We start from the raw sequence: 26,148 nt of genomic DNA, 5'->3' as shown, positions 1-26,148 counted from the left end.
TAAGAGAGAAATTAGTCGGAACACTAAATTAGCTGTATACAAGACAGTGTTCAAACCAGTTTTAACTTATGGATCTGAGAGCTGGGTCAGAAGTAAAACATTTGACCAAAGAAATGAGACCGCAGATATGAGAGTCCTGAGAAAGATTATAGGCGTGAACAGATGGCATCAATGGCAATATCATATTTAAAACGAGGATATTAGGAAAGAACTTGATATTATCAGCATCCAAGAATGCGTTAGCAGAGCTAATCTCAGGTGTATGGTCACTTAAACAGAATGGGCGAGGAAAGATTAGCAAAACAAGTGTTCTCTGCCAAGTTGGCAGGAAAATGACCCAGAGGAAGACCAAGATATAGGTTGATTGATACAGTACAAAGTGTCTTAGACGATAGAAATATAAGATCTGGTAATGTTGGAGTCTTGACAAGTAACAGACTGATTTGGAGGAAAATTGTAGATAGGAAGTTAGTAATGATGTAAATTTTTCATGTAGTAATATCATATCCTGTACTCCCCTTGAGGGTACATGGCAGAAATCTGATGATAATGATGATGATTTTTAAAAATTTACATATCAAATTATTCATATTCTTTCTTACTACAGGCGCTCTGTAGATGGAATGTTAATTGGTACAGAACTGGGATAGGATGGTGAGGGAGAAAGAGCACCATATTTAAGAATATTTAGGGAGAATAGTTATATCCAACTAATATCGTGGCAATCGTAAGATGTAGCTTTTAGCTTCGTGATTACTGTCTAGTAACCAGAAAGGATTATTAAAGATCTCAGATTTCTTACAATAATCAGCAGTTCTAATAATCGACACTTATTTTTAGGGGTTAAAAGAACACTGTAAACAAAATTATACATGAAAAGATAACATGATATCTATTAGTGAAAATTAAAATTATTTGAACTGTTTGTTATCTGCTAAAACATGTTAAAACAAGTGTTGTTCATCTAGAATGCATGGATGTCATGATAGTTCTCTCTGTTTTTATTTTATTCCTTCAAAATTGTACTATTAGCCACTTCAAAGGAGCAATTATTATTCTGTTATTATTAAAACAACTTAAAAATTTCTCTTCAAGAGGAACCGGAATCAGTACAATCAGGCATCTCTCTATCAATATTTGTAGTCATGAAAAGGACTGCTTTGATGATCATGAAAAGGAACACTTTTTATTTCATACTGTTCAAAATATAGATGGAATAATTAAATTACTTAATAAATTTGGATTTGGTGGTCCCTGTCCTACTTGATTTCAGGATCTTCGAATAGACTTCTTTACAGAGGCATTGCTCAGCATTTGGCCGATGATGGCAGGAGATATTTTTGTGTATGCTTCTGTGATAACTCAATGGGTCCCATCATTAGTTGTACAGACTCGATCTTTAATCTCATTAAGCAGTTTTGCTGCTTCAAGCCGTGCCATATTACCTGCATGATTATGTTGGTTAATTCGTTTGATAATGTTGTCACCAGTTGTATGAATACGCGCATGCAATGCATTTTGCTAATATCACATAATTTAATGATTTATATTTATCAGGAAATAATATACATGAGAAAATATACAAAATTTGCTCATTTGTAATAATCATAATTTAATTTCAAAATCGGAATATTAAGTTATCTGGTACAGCTGTAAAACTGAAAGGAGACCTCCACATAGCCTTTAAAGGAATGTGGAGAACCGACACAGCATCTGACCTCATGTCCAATCCTCACCTTCTCGTGGTGCACCCTGTTGGGTATCTACTTGGATACTGAACAAACGAGGATGGGCTGGCAATTGGGGATTTAGCCAATCAAATTGTATTCCTAATGGTTAAACCAAAATACAAAATGATGGTACAACATGACAAAATTTCATGCCAGCTGGGGCATCGCCCAGTTAAACAAGGCCTCCGTTATTTTCGCCAGGGAACCAGGGCGAACAGTGAAAAGTCAGCTACTGGAACAAATCTGAAAACACACCCTAACACAACATCACCAGAATTAAAGATCGGTACTATCAACATAAGAAGCCTAAATGGCAAAGAAATGGAGCTGGCGGAGGAATTAGATAAGTACCAGATCGACATAATAGGGGTGACTGAAACAAAAAAGACAAAAACTGGTGAGATCTTTCTGAGCAATAAATACAAAATGTTATATTCAGGCAATGACAATCAAGGAAAAGAAGGAGTAGCCATAGTATTCAACACACAAAATATGAGGCTCATCTTCTTGAATGGCAGGCAGTGTCAAGTAGAGTGATTTGGGCAAATATCAGAATGGGGAACTGGACAATGAGACTTATTTGTGCTTATGGACCCACGGAAGGTTCTACTAAGGTAGAAGTGGGGGAATTTTTTGAGGCTCTAGAGAAAGCTACTGACACAATGAAAAAGGAAAAGTTGGTCCTCGTTGGGGATCTAAATAGCAGAGTAGAAAATGATTGTGAGATATACAAAAATATTTTGGAAAAATTTGGAGAAAAGAGCAAAGCTAATAATGACAAATACCTGTTGGATTTCTGCTCAGGACATGGACTGGTTATTACTAACACCATGTTCCCACATAAAAATGTGCACAAATTCACATGGAGAGAAGAGGCAAGGAATAAGAAAAGTCTCATTGACTATGTTATTGTTGATAGTGATGTTATCTGCCTGGTGCAGGACACCAGAGTGTACAGAGGATTTGAAATTGGAAGTGATCACTATTTATTCTTGAGCAGGATAAAATTTAATTTCATATTGAAAAGAATGACATGTAAGAAAGTTTTAAAGCAAATAAAAGTTGAGCAGCTCTCAGATGTGAACTGTAGACTAAAATACCCAAAGATTATTGAAGGAAAAATGAAAGAGTTGGAGAACAGGAACCAAACCTTGGAGATTCAGTGGCAAGCCTTGAAGAAAACCCTGATTGATTCAGCTAGAGAGACATGTGGTGAAGTTGTCTGCAAGGATAGAAAAATTATAACTCCATGATGGACACAGGAAGTTAAAGAGGCAGTGAACAAAAAAAAGAAAGAATATCAAAAGTTCCTGGCAAATAAGTCAGCTTGTGCTCTTAGAGAATACAGAGACAAATGTAAGAAAGCTAAACAGTGTGTAAAACTAGCTAAACAATAGTCATGAGAAGACTTTGTTAAGAACATAAAATATAAATATCAAGAAGGTGGCAAGATATTCTGGAGGTTGTTGAAGAAGCTTAGGAATGGAGGAAAGAGTGCTGTAAAAGGAGTTAGACATGATAAAGGTGACATGAAAACGGGAGACAAAGATATCCTTGAAGTATGGAGAAATTAATTTGAAAATTTGCTAAATGAAACAAGCAGTGATGACAGCACAGTGATAAAAAAACACTGACCAGTCATGCAGTCAGGAATACATATCCATACTTGAAGTAGAAAAAGCCATCAAAGGCTAGAAATGTGGAAAGGCAGCAGGAGTAGATGATATTCGACCAGAAATGCTGAAGTATGGTGGTATAAGAGTCTTACAGTGGCTGCACTTCATAGTTCAGAAAGCCTGGACAGAGGGACGAATTCCAGACGATTGGAGTAGAGCTCTCATAGTACCCATATACAAAAAGGAAAATAAAACTGAATTTGAGAATTAGAGAGGTGTATCTCAACTCAGTGTTCCTGGTAAGATATATGCAAGTATACTTGAGAAACAGTTGAGAAGAATTGTGGAAGAAAAGCTTGTGAAGAACAAGTTGGATTCAGGTCAAATAGAGGCTGTCAGGATCAGATCTTCACTTTACGACAAATAGTGGAGAAATCATGGGAATATAACAAAGATCTGTATTTAAGTTTTGTCGTTTGGAAAAGGCATATGACAAGGTGCCAAGAGAGAGAAGCTATTCAATACGCTACAGTTATATGGTGTCAATGGAGCATTATATCAAGCAATACTTAGTCTTTATTTGAGTTGTAAGTCAGCAGTTAGAATTGAAGGAAGTACAGGAAGATGGTTTAATGTTAAATCTGGTGTGAGACAAGGATGTACATTATCCCCTCTGTTATTCATTATCTATATGGATCACATTATGAAGGAAAGTGGTATTAAACATGATATCAAAATTGGAGATGTTAATGTCAGCTCTTTGCTTTATGCGGATGGTGTTATACTTCTAAATAAATCCGCTACAGGTCTGCAAGATTCTCTGACTAAATTGAATAACTGTTGTAACAGATATGGTATGAAGGTCAGCAATAAAAAGACAAAGACAATGAAAATAGGCAGAATCATTGAAAATGTCAACTGTGTTGTGAATGGAGAACCTGTGGAACAAGTAAAACATTTCAGCTGCTTTGGCACGATATTTAGTGAAGATGGTAAATTAAATATTTCCATATTTAATGGAAATAGACAACAGAATTAACAAAGCTGGTGTGGTAGGAAGTCAATTGAATAAATTCGTATGGAATAAGAGAGAAATTAACTAAAACACTAAATTAGCTGTATACAAGACAGTGTTCAAACCAGTTTTAACTTATGGATCTGAGAGCTGGGTCAGAAGTAAAACACTTGACCAAAGAGTAGAGACCGCAGATAAGAGAGTCCTGAGAAAGATCATAGGTGTGAACAAATGGCATCGATGGCAATATCATATTAAAAACGAGAATATTAGGAAATAACTTGAAATTGTCGGCATCCAGGAATGCGTTAGCAGAGCTAATCTCAGGTGGTATGGTCACTTTTAAAGAATGGGCGAGGAAAGATTAGGGAAACAAGTGTTCTCTGCCAAGTTGGCAGGAAAAGGACCCAGAGGAAGACCAAGATACAGGTGGATTGATATGGTACAAAGTGCCTTAGACGATAGAAATATAAAATCTGGTAATGTTGGAGTCTTGACAAATAACACTGATTTGGAGGAAAATTGTAGATAGGAAGTTAGTAATGATGCAAATTTTTCATGTAGTAATATTGTATCCTGTACACCCCTTGAGGGTACATGGTAGGAATTTGATGATGATGATGATGGTACAATTTCTTTGGAAAAATAATGAATTCAAATAAAAAGAAGGCGCACACATAGTTTGGAAGGGGGGGAGTCATCAAAGATGAAATACAATTTTAATTCTATCATGAAAATTTTGGAAATAAAATTGCATTTTGACGCATGTATCTAATGTTCCCTCTAATTTTTTGCTGTGAGTGTGCACAGATATTTGCGTGTGTGCAAAATTTGCCTTCTTTTGAAAAGTATGTGCACACCCATATGAATCACCATACTGATCATTTAAGCAAAAAAAGTTAAAAGATTTTAGTTTACTCTTTACCTTCTAGTGTCAATGGGACGTCACAAGGTCACCCCAACTCCCTACCATTTTCTCACATACAGCAGTAGCCTCCCCAGTTTGTAACAGATGGAGGCTGTATTTATTTTATGATTTCAAGTTTTATGAATTTATAAAATAATTGTTTGACAAAAATAATTATCTTGAATAAATTTCTGGGGGAATAAACTGTATTGGCGACTAAGATAATCAGAAAAAAAAAGAAGAAGAAAAAAATGATAGTGGCATTGTTCTCCAAAGTGATACAATCTTAAGTGAAGAAATATGAAAGGATCTCTTATTGCATTGGCATTAAAAACTATAATTATATGATAAAACAAGTAGCAAAAAATAAATGTGACTTGTAGGTAATATATTTTAGATTCCAGTTACATGGCAAGCAACTGCATTTCTGGCAATAGGTAACTGAACCTAGCTACATACGCAAGGTAATCTTGTTAAGTGTTCTCGTCAGCATGAAGGATTATCGAGCCTTTTAATGGATATGAGTCAAATGCACTTGATGTTCATGTTTTTTCAACAGGTGGTCTGACTCATATCCAGTATTTGCTGGATGTATATATATATCCTGGACGGTTGGTAGGTTAACCCTGTGGAGGTTGCGGTAGAAAAAATTGCAGCTTAGGTTGCGCGTATCCGAGATATACATTCATTACTACCGCAACCTAGTATAAGCCTTTCTCGTAGAAAGTTGGTTGCACATGATTACTAAATAACTTAAGGAATTCACAACGTATACTGGAATAAAAATTAAAATAAATAAGTTTAGTTTAATCCTTTATCCTAGTGTGAGCAAACAAAGTTTGTGCCTGAAAGTATCTTCATGACTGAGCTAAGGTGGTGCAACACCAAGGCAGCTCGTGGCAAAGGTGGAGAAAGCTATCATCACTCCTATCTCAGTATCTCCCATAATGCAAAGCACATCTCCTTGCATATATGTGTAATGCTATGCATTAAGGCAAGGGTCACTACCCAGACCGGTTTCAACCTTTATTGAGGTCTTATCAGTGGGAGCCAGGCCCAGTAGCGGAGACACCAAGGCAGAAGCAATGAGAGGTCATCCCAACCTATAGGAGTTGCCAAAAGGTGTACAAGGGAACATACAACCTTATTATTAAATTACTCTGGATTCAGAGAAAGATGTTGAGAATTTATTTTTTACTTGGTTAGACTATAATAAGTTTAGTTTAATCCTTTATCCAAGTGTGAGCAAAGAAAGTTTGCACCTGAAAGTATCTTCAGGACTGAGGTAAGGTAGTACAACACCAAGGCATTTGCCACGAGTTGCCTTGGTGGAGACTTTTGAAGAGATAGCCTTAAACTCTACCACACAAAAACCTACCATATGGCTTCATTGATGATGTGTTCGCTATTTGGCCACATGGCTCTGATACACTCCTCTCCTTAACACACTTAAACAACCAACACCCCAGAATCAAGTTCACCCTGGAAAAAGAGAAAAACAATAGCTTCCCTTTCCTAGACACACTAGTCACACACCAGCCTGATGGAACCTTGGTTTTCTCAGTTTATAGAAAACCCACCCATAGAGGCAGGTACATTCACCAACAATTCCCCCCCCCACACACACACCACCACACACACACACACACAACAATATGGAGTTATTAAGACACTATACAACAGGGCTAAACTAATCTGTTCAAATGACAATGCCCTAACCACTGAACTAAATCACATCTAAACACTTCCACAGCCAATGGTTACAACTCCATCCGCCCATTCACAAAAAAGATTACTCTAAATCCATCACCATTCCTTACATCTGGGGCACCTCAGAAAAAAATTACCAAAATCCTGAATAAACATGACCTGACCTCTTGTTACAGACCATATAGAAAATTGGCATCCCTTATCCGCTCCAGTAAAGACAAACCACTTCCCCTAAACCTATCTGGTGTATACCAGGTCCCTTGCAGCTGTAAGCTGTCCTTTGGCCAAACAGGCAGGAAAGCGAATATCAGAATTTTGGAACGCAAGGACTACATCTGGTTTCACCAGTACAGCCACTCTGGGCTTGCAGACCATGCTCTGGATACACGCCACAGAATACTGTGGAAGAAAGCCACAGTAACACACCACAGCAGGTATAAATTTGAAAGACTATTCATAGAATCAGCCTCAGCCCTAAAAAAAAATGCCAAACATCAACAAATTTGGATGCATGAGACTGCCCCAAATTTGGGAGATGTACATGTTGAGAACTTCAGCCCAACAGCCAAGAATACCTAATATAGCCCGTTAGGGGGAACCATAAGGAAAAACAGTAGTTTCCTCGCTTCGACCTCATTTGCTGTTTTTAGTGCCTGCGTGCACGTGCCTTAATCTTATGTTCCCATGAAGATGGCAATGTGACGTTGCCGAAATATAGGAAGTATATATAAAGTTTATTTTAATTTATATTCCAGTATGCGTTGTGAATTCTTTAAGTTATTTAGTAATTAATCTCTCGGGGGACCCTGTAACCCCTAGAGAGCACGTCCCCTGGGGTGGCGGATAGGGATGCCCACCGTGTGTGTGTGTGTGGTGGGGTGGTCCGAATATACTGAATAAGAACTCGTGGACCAACAGGGCCATAAGGGGCAATCATCTTGATTGTAAGGGAAGCGACACTCCCATGGACCCCTAGCTGGATCTATCCTTTCCTCCTCCTACTTTGAGGAAGATCCACTTACTTTAATCTTTCCTATAACTCCTTATCAGCCAACTCTTCTTATTTTATGACCCTTATGCTATTAGAGTATTCAAGGTCCATGGGGTCTTTTCATTTCTGGCTTACAATTATGCCCTCTCTATAAACCTTACTATAATTCTTCTATAATCTACTCTTTCCCCATTCAATATACCCTATTCCTCCTATGGGTTTAAATTCGGAAAAAGGCTAGTTCAGAAGCCTTAAGGTAGCAGCCCTACCACTGAACTATTTCATCATCAGCTGACATGGAGAACATAATTCTACTTGTAAGCTGACAGAAAAAGATAATCGAATTGAATCTATGGGAAACGACCCTGGAATGGAAAAGGTAAAACAAAAATGGAAATGACAAAATATAATACACATAGCAAACTAGAATGTAAGAGGAATAGCATATAAAGAAATAGATTACCGTATTTTCCGGCATATAAGACGCACCCCCTTTTTCATACATATTTTTTAGGAAAAAAAACTTTATCACTGAATATTATAATGAATTTACAGTATTTCAAATATAAAGTAATAAGTAGGTCTACTTTCAACAAATACCTAATCTAACTAGGAAAGAGTACCCACCTTTTAATCGTCAAAACCCAGAAATTCATCTCCAGAGCTAAATGAAGAGACACTTGAAACCTCTTCTAAATCAGAATCTGAGTCCTCATACAACAAATTGTCCTCTGTACCATCCAGTGCATTACCAATTCCACACTTCTTAAATGATTTAACCACTGTCTCAGTTTTCACAGCATCCCATGAAGCTTTGATCCATTCACAAACTTGCAAAATGCTAGGCCTCTTCCTTCTTCCTGATGGCATAACCTCAAAATCTGAAGATTGCATCCAGCTGTTCCACTTCTCCTTCATAAATCAATTAAATGATTTATTAATACAGACATCTAAAGGTTGAAGCTGACCAGCTAGACCACCTGGAATTACAGCTAACTGAGTTTTCAATTCCTTGAGTTTATTTCTAACATCATCTGTTCTGTGAGAACGAAACTGATCCCATACTAGCATGGCAGGCGTCTTCAACAGTCCACTAGGGCGCATAGACCAAATTTTATCTATCCATAACTTCACTCCCCCTCCATCCATCCAGCCTTTTGCATGAACATGTACAAACACTCCTTTAAGCAGTTTTTTTTTGGGTAGCATCTTCCTTTTAAAAATCAATAGTGGTGGCAATTTTGTCCCATCAGGCCCAGCAAGATAAAACCACCATGTAGTGAGTTATTTCATGCCCCGAAGTTTTAATAGTAACACTTTTAGTGCCCTTGGAATCTACAGTTTTGTTTTGAGGGCACATCAAAAGTCAGCGGAACCTTGTCGATGTTTTTTATTTGCGCAAGTTCAAAATTTTCTCATTTCCTTGCATTAATGATGAATTGATGAAATTCGATCATTTTTTTCTTCATGTTCAGCTGGCATCTTTTGTAATATTTTTGTTTTAATCGGCATACATAGCTGGTTTCTCTTCATGAATCTTGAGCACCATGATGTTGATTCAGTAAAGTTGGCGATCCCTCTGTTAGTGGGTATGGCTTTCGCTTGATGAATAATCATTTTTGCAGACACTGAAAGTCTACCTTTTCTGTGGTCTAAAATCCAAGTATCAGTTCTGCCTCAAGTTCTGGCCATTTTGCAGTTGCACTTCGTAGGTTATGTTTACTGTGAGTTGCTTTTTTAAATCCTCTTCCTGATTCCGTCAAGTTCTTATCATTTTCTCAATTGGGGGTGGTCTGAAATGCCTCTCTGCAGCCCTGTTTCCATGTTGATGAATTATTATTATTATTACGGGTATCTCCATGGAGTCAGTAGACTCATCGCGGGAGACCCAAACTAGCAAAACAATATCTGTCATATCTCTTCTTGAATTCATTTACAGACGAAGAGCTCACAACTAAGTCAGGCAATGAATTCCACTCATTCACCACCCTCCAGGCAAAAAACCTTGTTCTGACACCTTTGTTAACCACACTCTTCTTTAATTTCCAGAGATGACCTCTTGTTCTTCCATCACTATCACACAGCTGAAACATTTCCCCTGCATCAATCCTATAAAAACCTTTTAGTAATTTGAATGTTTCTATCATATCCCCTCTTCTTCGCCTATCAACCAATCTCTGCAATCCACAAGCTCTCAATCTATCAATGTAGGGAGCATTTTTTATATCACTCACCAATTTGGTCACTCTTCTCTGAACCCTCTCCACAGCCTCCTCATCTCCAAGGAATCCAGGTGACCAGACCTGAGCACAGTAATCCAAATGTGGAAGTATCAATGCTTTATAAAGGGAATAATAACCTCTTTATCTCTGGATGTCAGTGTGTTCCTCAACAACCAAGTAATCCTATGTGCAATCTTGGACACCTTAGCAATGTGTCCTCTGAACTTCATCTCCCTATCTACCAATACCCCTAAGTCCCTAGCCTCATCAATCTCTTGGAGTACCTTTCCATCGATGTAGTACACAGCTGGTAATCTTTTAATCCCAAAATGCACAATTTTATACTTTTCCATGTTGAACTGACATCCATTACCTTTTGCCCATTTTGCCAGCTTATTTATATCATCCTGCAAACTTTCAACATCAGCTTGATTTTTTATTGCACTACACAACTTTGCATCATCAGCAAACAACTGAATATTTCCCTTTAAGCCGTTTCCTATATCATTTATATACAAATTAAACAACATTGGCCCAAGCACAGAGCCCTGAGGCACACCACTGGTCACCTGCCTCATTCTGGACTCGGCTCCTCCATACACCACCTTATGGTATCTCTCCCTGAGCCATTCTCCTATCCATATCACCAATTTAATATCCATTCCCATCTGCTCCAATTTGCGTAACAGTGTTCTATGGGGTATCCTGTCAAAAGCCTTAGCAAAATCCAGAAGTACCACTGTGTAGCCAGTTCCTTTGTCCAATTCGGATGTTATTCTATTATGAATAGTTAATAGATTGCTAAGGCAGGATCTACCTTTAACAAAACCATGTTGGCCTCTATAGAGTATCATATCCTGATCCACCCATTCTTGAATTTTGTCTTTAACCAACTTTTCCAATACTTTTACCACTACTCCTGAGATGGTGATTGGTCTGTAATTTAATACCGCAGTTTTAGAGCCACCCTTATGCAAAGGAACCACATTGCCTAACTTCCACTCCCTAGGGACCATATCAGAGTTCAAACTTAAATTACATGTAGCTTCTATGCAATATTGTAACAATGCCGATGTTTTTCAGCCATAATTTGTCAAGAAATTTATCACCGTTCACAACTGCGACAACAATTGGAAAATTTAAACGAACAGGACACAGCTGTGATCATCGATGACAGCGCATACGCATCCACTGAACTCTACATCAGTGTTTCTCAAAGTGTGGTACGCATACCCCCCAGGGGTACGTGAAAGGTCTTCAGGGGGTCCGTGGCAATTGCCGGCTATGCATCATTAACGCATAGAATAAACTTCAATGTATCCGTGATGTTCGAGATCGTAAAACGTTCTTATTGTATCACTGAATAAGGTACAGAGACATCTGCAGGCTGTGCAATATGTTTCTCAACAAACAGTGCAATTAGAGACAACTGGGATAAAAACGGCACTAACTAATGAATTGCATGTCCCACAGAAAATGTTGTATGACTCAAGCAAAACCATATGTTGCCGGTGCAACATATGGTTTTGTTTCAGTGAACGTGACCAATCATATGAACGCGAATGTTCTGAAGTTTGAGAAACACTGCTTTATGTAACTGGAATGCTCTCTCTCGCACACACACACACACACCGTAAGGAAGCAATAAAGAAATTGCATAACTAGGAACAGAGAAAATTTCCAGAAATGAAAATAATAAAAAACTGAGTATCGGTGCATAAGATGCACCTTGTTTTTTTCAGACCTATTTTCAAAGAAAAAAAGTGCATCTTATACACCAGCAAATACAGTATTAAATGAAAGAAATTTTAAAATAGCAGTAATCACTGAAACAAAAAGAAATTAAAAGGAACTATGAGAACCAAAAATTTTAATGTGATATACAGTGGAGTCGACAGAGACCAAAAAGCACAAGCAGGAGACACGATTTGGATTCATAAATCCCTTTCAAAACAGTTAAAACATTATAAATTATGGAATGAAAGAATAATAGAAGCTAGAATAAAAATAGATAGAGGCTATTTAACAATAATTGGTTTATATGCCCCAGAAGAAGGAAGAGAACAGGATAATATTGATTTTTATAATCAGCTACAAAACATATATAATAAAAGAAATAAAAATGATTACAGAATTTTAGCAGGAGACTTAAATGCAAGAATTAGAAACATGAAAATTAATAATAATATAGGAATACATGGAGAACATACTCTAAACAGGAATGGTAAAAAATTGATTGACTTTGTAGTTTATAATAACCTAAAAATAATGAATTCCTTCTATAAACATAAAGACATACATAAATATACTTGGGCAGCAAGAGGATGGAAATCAATATTAGATTACTTTATATTAAATGAAAATACATCAAAATTTTCACTAGATGTTAGAGTTCACAGAGGATATGAAATAAGCAGTAACCACTTTCTTGTTAAAATAAAATTAAGATTACCACCTAAATGGCTACAAGAGTAACAAGAACGGAAAGAAAAATTTAAACATTTGTTTATAAAACTAGACTATTGAATGACACAAATGTACAATGGCTATACGAACAAAGAATTAACCAATATCTAGATAAAATAAAACAAAATGAAGAAACAGAAATAGAATGGCTTAATATAAAAACAATACTAAATGCAGCAGCAAATGAAAGCTTAGGAAAGACCAAAAAATTCAATAAAACTGAAGATCTGGGATGATACAATCAAAGAAATAAAAAGAAAAAAGAAGCCTATCACAAATGGTTAAGCAGTAAAAGATTAGAAGATGAAATAGAATATAAAAGAATAAGAGCCATAGCTAAAAGAGAAGTCAGAAAAAGACATAGAGAATCATAGACAAATTCGTTTCTAATTTAGAACATGATTTATATAAAATAAGACCCAATGTATATAAGATTTTGAAACACTTAAATGCAGATACCAAAGAAAACATAAAATTAAACACCGAATTGAAATTAGAAGAATTTCTAAATTACTACACCGAATTGTGGACAGAAATATTTTAAAAAAGACAACTGCAAACAATTAACGAAAATGAAAAGGAAATAACTAAAGAATTAGAAATCAGCCTGAAAGAAACAAGAAACGGAAAATCACCTGGAGAAGATAAGCTAGGTTTAGAACTATATAAATACGCAGGAACAAGATTCAAAGAAAGACTCTTTTAAATGAAATTTAAAATTCAACTGGTATCCCCCCCCCCAATAGAATGGAAAAAAGCAATTGTGATTCCTATCTTTAAAAAAGGTAATAGAGATGACCCTAAAAACTATAGCGGTATCAGTATACTAAATTCCTGTTACAAAATATATAGCAGAATCTTAAATAGCAAACTAATGAAATATTCCGAAAACTTTATTTTAGAAGTACAGAATTTATTTAGAAAAGGACGATCATGTACAGACCCAGCCTTTTGCCTGCAATTAATAATAGAGAAAAGACAAGAATACAATTCAGAAACACATATTGCATTTATTGGCTTTGAAAAAGCATTTGACAAAGTTAAAAGAAATATATTATTTAACATATTAAAAGAAAGACAAATACCAAATAATATCTTAAAAGCTATCACAAGTATATATGAAAATAATCAAATACAAATAAGATTAAATCACGGGCTATCATATACAAGAGAGAGAAACCCAGGGGCCCGACAGGGATGTCCCCTCTCAGCAACTCTTTTTAATATTTACTTAAATGAAATAATAATAAAATGGAATAAAAATTTAGATCAAGGAATTAAACTTTCTCCTACAGTGAACTTAAACACTCTCCTTTTTGCCAACGACCAAATAATAATTACAAATTCTGAAGATAACTTACAGAAAGCTATTTTAGATCTAAATGAGATAGCCAAAGATTATGGTATGATAATATCAACAGAAAAATCAAAAACTATGGCCTTTAAAGGACAAGATCCAGCAAGAACTAAAATAGTAATAGATAACAAGATCTTAGAACAGGTGAATTGATTTAACTACCTAGGATGTATGATCACATATGAAAATGAAAAAGATATAAACGTAAAAATTGCAAAATATTTAAAAAGAACAGGTGTAATTAACTCTATATTTAAGCCAAACCAGACTAAAAGTATACAATACATTAGCCCTACCAGTCTTAATGTATGGAAACAAAATCTGGAACAATAAAACAAAAACACAAAGATTAACAACAGCAGAAATGAAGTTTATGAGAAAAACTGCAAAGTATACCCTATTTGATCACAAAAGAAATTAAGAAATTATGAAAGAATTAAACCAAGAACGAGTAATAGAAAAAATTATAAAATATAAACATAAATGGATGGAACATGTTCAAAGAATGAAAACAGAAAGATTACCAAAACAAGTCTTAAAGTACAAACCATTAGGAAAAAGAAAACCGGGATGTCCTCTTAAACGATTCAACGATGACTTCTAAAGTGTCCAAGATTGCACATAGGATTACTTGGTTGTTGAGGAACACACTGACATCCAGAGATAAAGAGGTTATTATTCCCCTTTATAAATCATTAATACTTCCACATTTGGATTACTGTGCACAGGTCTGGTCACTTGGATTCCTTGGAGATGAGGAGGCTGTGGAGAGGGTTCAGAGAAGAGTGACTAAGTCGGTGAGTGATGTAAAAAATGCTCCCTACATTGATAGATTGAGAGCTTGTGGATTGCAGAGGTTGGTTGATAGGCGGAGAAGAGGGGGATATGATAGAAACATTTAAATTACTGAAAAGTTTTTATAGGATTGATGCAGGGGAAATGTTTCAGCTGTGCGATAGTGATGGAAGAACAAGAGGTCATCCAGGTCATCCCTGGAAATTAAAGAAGTGTGGTTAACAAGGGTGTCAGAACAAGGTTTTTTGCCTGGAGGGTGGTGAATGAGTGGAATTCATTGCCTGACTTAGTTATGAGCTCTTCGTCTGTAAATGAATTCAAGAAGAGATATGACAGATATTGTTTTGCTAGTTTGGGTCTCCCGCGATGAGTCTACTGACTCCATGGAGATACCCGTAATAATAATAAAGGTTGCAACAGGCCATGCTAGGCCTAAATCCTTGATACGCATGATCATGATGATGATTTAGTAATTCATTACCATTATGTGCTGAATTGCGATAAAACTTAAAAATAAAAAAAACACTATAAATATAATACATGATGGTTTATTTATTTTCAGTTACAATCTAGAAATTATTGAAAAAAAGAAACAAATAAAAAAAAACCCAACTAAATCAATACTATACTGACATCAGAGTTTGCGGTATCTCTCAGATACAATTTACTATCAAATATCACTTTCACTTTCGCATTCGATTCTGCCATTCTCATCATCGAACTAGAGTAACATTCACTGAATCTCTTCAACATCTGGTGGATTATCCTGTCGATATATTTTTTCAGCCATTTTCAACAGTAAATAATAAAAAAAATAACTAAACCAATAGTTTTTTTTACTGACATTGGAGTTCATGGTATCTCTCAGATACAATTTACTATCAAATATCACACACCTCTACATAACACATGTTAAACCAAACTGACTTCAATTTTCTAGCGAATAATGCTTTCAGCGAAGGTTGGCATGGCCCTGTAAATAGTTAACAATTTCTCAGAAGACAGTAGTCTTAATCACCAAACCTTGAAGACAATACAAATGCCACTGGATGAAAGAACTTAACTATTTTAAGAGAAGTATAAGCAGCAATTAATTCTTTGAAGGTTGGAAAATCACTGAGCAAAGGATTGAATAACTTCAGAACCATTGAAAACAATAGGAGAACCTATTATAGATGCTCTGCTCAAATTTTTGTCAAGATGTATGGAACAATAAATTGTTGCCTAATGATGGGTGCACCTCTGTTCTGATTCCTATTCCTATAAAAAATTGGAATAGTACAAAATGTAGCAATTATAGAAGCATCAGGTTTAATCAGTCATCCAAGCAAAGTTTTCCTAAAAATCTTACTCTCTAGGATTAAGAAGAAAGTAGAAAATATATTTTCAGTGAACCAAACAGGATTCCACAAAAACAAGAGTACAATATATAATTCATTAAAAATACATCTCACTGGAGAAAAATATATTGAACATAAAATACTATGTCATAATTTTATAGATACATAGAAGTCCTTTGATTTGGTATGGAATAGATAATAAAATAATATGCCTAATTAGAACTCTTTACTGCTCCTCAGAAATGTTAATAAAAATCAAGAGCAACTATAGCAAGCCATTCAAAAATGAAAAGCGTGTGTGTCGAGGCTGCATACCTTGGCTGATGCTTTTTCACCTATATTTGAAATATTAACCTTGGAAAACAGTGGTATTGAAATTACACTTGGCAGCAAAAAAATAAATAATCTCAGATTCACCAATGACACTGACCTAATAGCAGAGAATGAATATCAGCCACAAGCATTAACAGACAGAGATTCTAAGGCACTTAAGTGATTAAAGATCAGCATTGACAACTCAAAAACAAGATCTCCAGGAAATAAGCCTATGAAAATTTCAGATAATGATAAAACACTGAAAGAAGTAGAAAGATTCACCTAACTGTGTATTCCACTTTACATCCTAGGCCACCTACAAATGCCCATAGAGGGTGCAACACATAGATAGGACTTTAGAGTCACCCACATGTTTCATTTAGTATTGTGTTGTCTCTGTGTATTACAAGAGTTATGTGCAATCCCTGAAGATGTCTCAGTGACTGAAACAAAATATCGGCATTAAAATTAGTCTTTAATCCTTTCCTAGTATTGCATAAATCCATTAAACCTCCAACAAAATAGATTTCTACTTGGGAAGTGAAAACAACACAGAGATGGTTGGTCTAAGCATGATATTAAAGCATTAACTGCTAAAGCAACTGTTGCCCTTAAGAGGTTACAGCCACTTTGGAAGGAAAATAAAATGCAGCAACTATAAGACTCTGCCTCATTGACACTCTTATTAACTCTGTCTTACAGTACAGATGCAAGGGTTGAACATCAATAAAAACTGATAAGAAAAGACTGCTGGCTTTCTGTATATGGTATATACAGAAAACTTCTGAATATACCATATATGGCATATGTAACAAGTGACAAGGTTAGAAGTTAAATTTGCTCCATTGCCAGAACACAAGAAAATATCATCACTAAAATATAACTGAGAGGAGTCCTCCACATAGCCTTTAAAGGAATGCGGAGAACGGACCAGGGCTTCTGACCTAATGTCCAATCCTCACCTTCTCGTAGTGAACGCTGTTGGGTATCTACTTGGACACTGAACGAGGATGGGTTGGCAATTTGGGATTTAGCCAACCAAATTGTATTCTTATTGGTTAAACCAATATAAAAGATGATGGTACAACATGACAAAATTTCATGCCAGCTGGGGCGTCGCCCGGTTAAACAAGTCCCCCGTTGTTTTCGCCAGGGAACCAGGGCAAACAGCGAAAAGTCAGCTACTGGAACAAATCTGAAACCACACCCCAACTCAACATCACGAGAGTTAAAGATCGGTACTATCAACATAAGATGCCTGAATGGCAAAGAAATGGAGCTAGCTGAGGAATTAAACAGTACCAGATGGACATAATAGGGGTGACTGAAACAAAAAAAGACAAAAACTGGTGAAATCTTTCTGAGCAATAAATACAAAATGTTATATTCAGGCAATGACAATCAAGGGAAAGGAGTAGCAGCCATAGTATTCAACCCGAAATACGAGGCTAATCTTCTTGAATGGCAGTCAGTCTCAAGTAGAGTAATGTGGGCAAATATGAGAATGGGGAACTGGACAATGAGACTTATTTGTGCCTATGGTCCCACAGAAGGTTCTACTAAGGTAGAAGTGGAGGAATTTTTTGATGCTTTAGAGAAAGCAACTGACACAATGAAAAACGAAAAGTTGGTCCTTGTTGGTGATCTAAATAGCAGAGTAGGAAATGATTGTGAGACATACAAAAATATTATGGTAAAATTTGGAGAAAAGAGAAATGCTAATAATAATAGAAAATACCTGTTGGATTTCTGCTCAGGACATGGACTGGTTATTACTAACACCATGTTCCAACATCAAAATGTGTGCAAATTCACATGGAGAGAAGAGGTAAGGAATAAGAAAAGTCTCATTGACTATGTTATTGTTGATAGTGATATTTTCTCCCTGGTGCAGGACACCAGAGTCTACAGAGTATTTGAAATTGGGAGTGATCACTATTTTATTTAGTCCTGAGCAAGATAAAATTGAATTTCATATTGAAAAAAATAACATGTAAGAAAGTTTTAAAGAGAATAAAACTTGAGCAGCTCTCAGATGTGAACTGTAGATTAAAATACACAAAGATTATTGAAGGAAAAATGAAAGAGTTTGAGAACAGCAACCAAACCTTGGAGATTCAATGGCAAGCCTTGAAGAAAACACTGATTGATTTAGCCAGAGAGGCATGTGGTGAAGTTGTCTGCAAGGATAGAAAAATTAGAACTCCATGGTGGACACAGGAAGTTAAAGAAGCAGTGAAGGAAAAGAAGAAAGCATATCAAAAGTTCCTGGCAAATAAGTCAGCTTGTGCTCTTAGAGAATACAGGGACAAATGCAAGAATGCTAAACACTGTGTAAAATTAGCTAAACAAAGGTCATGGGAGGACTTTGGCAAGAATATAGAAAATAAATATCAAGAAGGTGGCAAAATATTCTGGAGGTTATTGAAGAAGCTTAGGAATGGAGGAAAGAGTGCTGTAAAAGGAGTTAAAAATTATAACGGTGACATGAAAACAGGAGAAAAAGATACCCTTGAAGTATGGAGTAATTACTTTAAGAACTGCTAAATGAAACAAGCAGTGATGACATCACAGTGGTAAAAAACACTGACCAGGCATGCAGTCAGGAATACATATCCATACTTGAAGTAGAAAAAGCCATCAAAGGTTTGAAATGTGGAAAGGCAGCAGGAGTAGATGATATTCGACCAGAAATGCTGAAGTATGGTGGTATAAGAGTCTTACAGTGGCTGCACTGCAAAGTTCAGAAAGCGACAGAGGGACAAATTCCCGATGATTGGAGTAGAGCTCTCATAGTACCCATATATAAAAAGGGAAATAAAACTGAATGTGAGAATTACAGAGGTATTTCTCTACTGAGTGTTCCTGGCAAGATCTATGCAAGTATACTTGAGAAACAGTTGAGAAGAATTGTGGAAGAAAAGCTTGGTGAAGAACATGCTGGATTCAGGCCAAATAAACACTGTCAGTATCAGATCTTCATTATATGACAAATTGTCGAGAAAGCATGGGAATATAACAAAGATCTGTATTTAAGTTTTGTCGATTTGGAAAAGGCCTATGACAAGGTGCCAAGAGAGAAGCTATTCAATACACTACAGTTATATGGTGTCAATGGGGTATTATATCAAGCAATACTTAGTGTTCATTTGATTTGTAAGTCAGTAGTTTGAATTGAAGGAAGTACAGGAAGATGGTTTAATGTTAAATCTGGTGTGAGACAAGGATGTACATTATCCCCTTTGTTATTTATTATTTATATGGATCACATTATGAAGGAAAGTGGTATTAAACATGATATCAAAATTGGAGATGTTAATGTCAGCTCTTTGCTTTATGCTGATGATGTTATACTTCTAAATAAATCCGCTACAAGTCTGCAAGATTCTATGACTAAATTGAATAACTGTTGTAATAGATATGGTATGAAGGTTAGCAATAAAAAGACAAAGACAATGAAAATAGGCGAAATCATTGAAAATGTCAACTGTGTTGTGAATTGAGAATCTGTGGAACAAGTAAAACATTTCAGCTACTTAGGCATGATTTTTAGTGAAGATGGTAAATTAAATATAGAACTAGACAACAGAATCAGCAAAGCTGGTATGGTAGGAAGTCAATTGAATAAATTCATTTGGAATAAGAAAGAAATTAGTCGGAACACTAAATTAGCAGTATACAAGATAGTGTTCAAACCAGTTTTAACTTATGGATCTGAGAGCTGAGTCATAAGTAAAACACTTGACCAAAGACTAGAGACTGCAGATATGAGAGTCCTGAGAAAGATCATAGGCGTGAACAGATGGCATCAATTGCAATAATATATTAAAAATGAGGATATTAGGAAAGAACTTGTCAGCATCCAGGCATGCGTTAGCAGAGCTAATTTCAGGTGGTATGGTCACTTAAACAGAATGGGCGAAGAAAGATTAGCAAAACAAGTGTTCTCTGTCAGGTTGGCAGCAAGACGACCCAGAGGAAGACCAAGATATAGGTGGATTGATACGATACAAAGTGCCTTAGACAATAAAAATATAAGATCTGATAATGTTGGAATCTTGACAAGTAAGAGACTGATTTGGAGGAAAATTGTAGATAGGAAGTTAGTAATGATGTAATTTTTTTCATGTAGTACTATCATATCCTGTACACCTCTTGAGGGTACATGCCAGGAATTTGATGATAATGATGATGAAATATATTAAAAACAGCTGTGTTGGCTGGGCCAAGTGGCTAGATCAGATTACTTACAAATGCACTAGAGCGGCTTGACTATTGGTAAAAAAAACATCTAGGGTGACCTAGAATTGTCTAAATAAATAATATTAGGTAATGGATAATTCTTTGTTCTCCATCTTGTTAAGGAGATCCCAAGAGAGAGACTATGTCGGGACTGTCACCTTTATGGTGTTCCGACAGTCTACATAGACTATGGATGAAGGTCTCATTACCTATGTGATGTGATAGGCAACTGGAATTAGATGGAACTGCAGGTGAAGCAATAAGGTTACACAGCCAGTAATTTTAATTTGTGTGTGTTGAGTTGAATTAATTACAGCAGAAGTGACTGAAGCTGTGAGTCTGTTAACTGTGTTTTGGTCTTCTAGCTTGTTTGCCCTGTTTTGCAAGAAGAAAATCCTATTTCTGGAGGGGTGGGAAGGGGGAGCTGCTACCTATATCTGATAGCAGCTTCCCCAAGACCAAGATCTAACAACATGTGTTTAAACACACATGCACACAACATTGAAAGAAAATGTATCAACTTTGAAAGAAATGCATGCATAAATATGTTGCAAAATAGTATGAGAATAATATAACTGCTACAATTCCACAGTGCAGTAAGAATGACATTGATTTGAAATTCCTGTTCAAATGCCACTGAGGATATGTATAAGGGCTTTTCAATTAAAGTCAGTTAGTTTCTCATATGGATGTCACAGTGTTTCCCTTTATATTCAGGAAACTTACAAACAAGACCTAACAACATACATGTATGTAGATAGGGATTAACTGTTTTTTGGATCATAAAACAGGTTTGTATAAAGATAAAATTAATTTGCTATGTCAAGACACTGAGCCTAAGATGTTAAGAAGATGATGAACTGAAAATAGAAAATATTATTGTCAATTACAAACTTTATAGATTACATATAAGCAAAAATAATTTTGGCTCTACAAGCTGTAATTCTCAGTATATGAGCATTTTTAGTAACAGTATAACAAAGATTATACAAGAGTTTCACTATATTTCAGATTTGGTATACCAGTAAGTGAAGATTTATTACTTCCGAATCTATATCACTCCCACTGAGGTAAGTGGGATGGTATCTATTTATCCAAAATAGTGATTCAGGGTAACATCTTGTAAGCCTTTCAAAATGGTATGATGTATTAAAAAAAAATGTAAAAAAAAAAAAACCCATATTACTCATTTTAAACACTTTGGATTCAAGCTGGAAGTTATAATGGCTGAGGAAGCAGACATTTAACTTGTACATTAATAATGTAGGAAATGATCTAAGGAAGAAATATTCAATTATTTGCTGATGTAAAACTGGACAGAGCAACAGTTAATAAGGATGATATAGAGATTGTGCAGGATACTTTATATAGATTGACAGTATGGGCAAAGAAGAAAAGAATAAGTGTAAAGTTATGCATTTCGAGATAAAAAGATTACTAACTGTGCACTACACTGATGGAAATGGGATGCAAGAAATTAACGAGGCTAGGGATTTAGAAGCGCTAATGAACTCAGAGTTAAAGTTCAGAGGTCATATTGCAAACAAGCTAAAACACCTCATAGGATTACTTGAGGTGTTTTATTGAAAATTTATTGTATGAAATTTTTACTTGAGACAAGGATGTACATTATCCCCTTTGTTATTTATTATTTATATGGATCACATTATGAAGGAAAGTGGTATTAAACATGATATCAAAATTGGAGATGTTAATGTCAGCTCTTTGCTTTATGCTGATGATGTTATACTTCTAAATAAATCCGCTACAAGTCTGCAAGATTCTATGACTAAATTGAATAACTGTTGTAATACTGTTATTCAATAATGTTGTAATAATGTTATAATACTGTTATTCAAAATTGTAATAATGTTGTAATACTTATCAGTGTGTACTGAAGTACACACTGATAAGTATAGATAAAGAGGTAATTATACTTCTTTATCTCTTCATCTTAAATCGATACATTTCAGTACATGAATAGTGGGGAACTAGGGGTCATCCCAGAAATCTAAGTTAGAATGTAGTTAGCAAGGGTGAGAAGACAAGTAGTTTTTTTCTTGAAGAGCAGTGAACAGGTGGAATGGGCCATCAGTGTCAGTTGTGAATGCTCTGTTGGTGAATGAGTTCAAAGCAAAATATGAGCAAATGATAGTTAGCGTTTGATGAAATGTTAATGGATCATCTCTTGCAATGAGTCTATGGGCTCCATGGAGATGCTTCAACATAATAATAATAATAATGGTACTTACCCTTGTACAGGAAACAATGTTAGCACGGATCAAGTCATCGATTAGCTATAAACATAAATTATAAATATCAACAGACATTTACACAAGTTGAAAAACCATCATAAATAAAGATTACAATATCATATCTTAACAGATTTTTTTAAATTAATTGTTTAAAAATGAAAATGATCTAGGCAGTCTTATATTCATAACTACATTTACAAATCACTTACTGAAATTATAATTTTAAAAGCAATTTTAAATTAATGAAATTAGTTTTTGGCATGTTCATTAAATTTTATTCTCCATATTTATAACAATTATGGTTGAATAAGAAGTTTCAGAAATTTCTTTCATTTTTATATTAATACTTCATAAATCTACCTCTTCTGTGCTTTGCTCGCTTTGTAACATTAAGCCTGGTGCTGAATACATAAAACTCACAATACACATTTCTACTTAATCAATAGTGATCAAGTGCCATCTACGAAGGAAATGAGTCACCAACTAGAACAAGTAATAATCAAATGGATGTACTAAGTGAGGGAACAAGATTTATCTCCAGCTCAATGGCATTTCTTCAATTCAACCTGTTGTGCAGTCAAGTATTTTCATGTAAGAAGAAAACCCACTTGATGTTAATGGACTGTGATCCTGAAATTCCAATGCAGGACATAACCAGTCCCTAAGCTGACCTCTTATCTGAAGTGGAAGTACTGGTTTAGCCTTGAGCTACTGATTTTTTGCATTCAGACTGTTGAAGAAGTTTTTTTTTTTTTTATATCAAAAATGAAAATTTATTGTATGAAATTTTCATCCCAAGGATTAACAGTTCTCTGCAGATATCACTGCAATGTTAAATATGTTCTGATATCAGTTTCTGCAAAACAATAACAGTCAATGTAATTTGATGAAATAACTTGCATGAGCTAATTGGAATCACTCTAGCACTACACCAGTATCTATAGAGAATTCCTCACAAATCCAGTTTCTTTCAGATTATCAAAATCAGCCAATCATCATCATGCTTTTCAAGGATTTAGGCTTAGAGTGGCCTGTTCTGGCCTGCCTTAGAATTCATCGTTGAATCTCTTTAGAGGACATCCTGGTTTTCTTTTTCCTAATGGTTTGTAATCAGCCAATCTACAAATGTTTTTGGTCAAAATAGCTTTGATGGCCTGACAGAGTACATCTCTGATATACTCTGAGTATATCAGAGATATACTCAGATAAGTATATGATTCTGATGCAAGTCCATCATGCAAAAGAAAATGAGAATGGCAAGCAAGAATGAAGTTATCTTCAAATTAATGGACTTGTTTAACAAGTGGTATTTATTATGCTTATTTATAATGGGTAAAAATATTATTATTATCTGAGACCTCCAGGGAGTCAAGGACTCATCGAGAGAGGCTAAAAATCACCCAAACCAGTTATCATACTTTCCCATTCACACTAGATGCACTTACTACCCCTAAGGGCAAATTATTCCACTCACTCACAGCTCTCTGGGAGAAAAACCTGTCTCTTACCCCTTTCTTAACTTAACCCCCATGTTCTCTCTCCACCCTCCATATAACGAAAAATTTCATCAGTTGAAATCCTATAATATCCATTCAAAAGTTTATAGACCTCTATCATATCACCCCTCTTTCTCCTGTTAACCAGAATCTGCTAAATAAAAGTCATGGGAGGACTTTGGTAAGAACATAGAAAATAAATATCAAGAAGGTGGCAAGATATTCTGGAGGTTGTTGAAGAAGCTCAGAAATGGAGGAAAGAATGCTGTAAAAGGAATTAAAGATTATAAAGGTGACATGAAAACAGGAGAAAAAGATATCCTTGAAGTATGCAGTAATTACTTCGAAAAATTGCAAAATGAAACAAGTAGTGATAGCAAGTAGTAAAAGACACACAACAGTGATGCAGTCAGGAATACATATCCATACTTGAAGTAAAAAAAGTCATCAAAGGCCTGAAATGTGGAAAGGCAGATGGAGTAGATATTTGACTAGAAATGCTCAAGTATGGAGGTATAAAAGTCTCAGTGGCTGCACTGCATAGTTCAGAAAGCCTGGACAGAGAGATGAATTCCCGATGATTGGAGTAGAGCTTTAATAGTGCCCATATATAAAAAGGGAAATAAAACTGAATGTGAGAATTACAGAGGTATTTCATTACTGAGTGTTCCTGGTAAGATATATGCAAGTATACTTGAGAAATGGTTGAGAAGGATTGTGGAAGAGAAGCTTGGTGAAGAACAAGCTAGATTCAGGCCAAATAGAGGCTATCAGGATCAGATTTTCACTTTACTACAGATAGTTGAGAAATCATGGGAATATAACAAAGATCTGTATTAAAGTTTTGTAGATCTGGAAAAGGCATATGATAAGGTGCCAAGACAGAAGCTATTCAAAATGCTACAGTTATACAGTGTCAGTGGGCATTATATCAAGGCAATACTAAAGTCTTTATTTGAGTTGTAAGTCAGCAGTTAGAATTGAAGGAAGTACAGGAAGATGGTTTAATGATAAATCTGGTGTCAGACAAGGATGTACATTATCCCATCTGTTATTCATGATCTATATGGATCACATAAATAAAGGAAAGTGATATTAAACCTGATATCAAAATTGGAGGTTAATCTCAGTTCTTTGCTTTATGCAGATGATGTTATACTTCTAAATAAATCTGCTACAAGTCTGCAAGATTACCTGACTAAATTGAATAACTGTTGTAATAGATATAGTATGAAGGTCAGCATTAAAAATACAAAGACAATGAAAATAGGCAGAAACTTTGAAAATATCAACTGCATTGTGAATGGAGAACGTATAGAACAAGTAAAACATTTTAGCTACTTAGGCATGAATTTTAGTGAAGATGGTAAATTAAATATGGAAACAGACAACAGAATCAACAAAGCTGGTATGGTAGGAAGTCAACTCAATAAATGTATATGGAATAAGAGAGAAATAAGCCAAAACACTAAATTAGCTGTATACAAGACAGTGTTCAAACCAAGTTTAACTTATGGATCTGAAAGCTGGGTCAGAAGTAAAACACTTGACCAAAGACTAGAGACCGCAGATATGACCCTCCTGAGAAAGATTAGAGGCATGAACAGATGGCATCAATGGCAATATCATATTAAAAACGAGGATATTAGGAAAGAATCTGACACTGTCAGCATCCAGGAATGCATTAGCAG

The 26,148-nt window shown here is 35.5% G+C and overlaps 1 protein-coding gene across 1 annotated transcript in view; it reads right to left on the bottom strand.

Moving 5' to 3' along the window:
• LOC150097881 (very-long-chain 3-oxoacyl-CoA reductase-B-like) overlaps positions 1-26,148 on the bottom strand; it is a 201,268-nt gene that overhangs the window by 87,343 nt on the left and 87,777 nt on the right. The window contains exon 6 of the mRNA XM_090406335.1: positions 22,959-23,003. Coding sequence (XP_090262461.1) covers positions 22,959-23,003 — 45 coding nt within the window. The remainder of the gene's footprint in view (positions 1-22,958; positions 23,004-26,148) is intronic.

This window comes from Typopeltis vanoorti, chromosome 16 (assembly GCF_054136105.1).
Source record: "Typopeltis vanoorti isolate ZY-2024b chromosome 16, IOZ_Tvanoo_1.0, whole genome shotgun sequence".
NCBI classification, from domain to species: Eukaryota; Metazoa; Arthropoda; class Arachnida; order Uropygi; family Thelyphonidae; genus Typopeltis; species Typopeltis vanoorti.
This window is presented reverse-complemented; position numbering and strand designations above follow the sequence as displayed.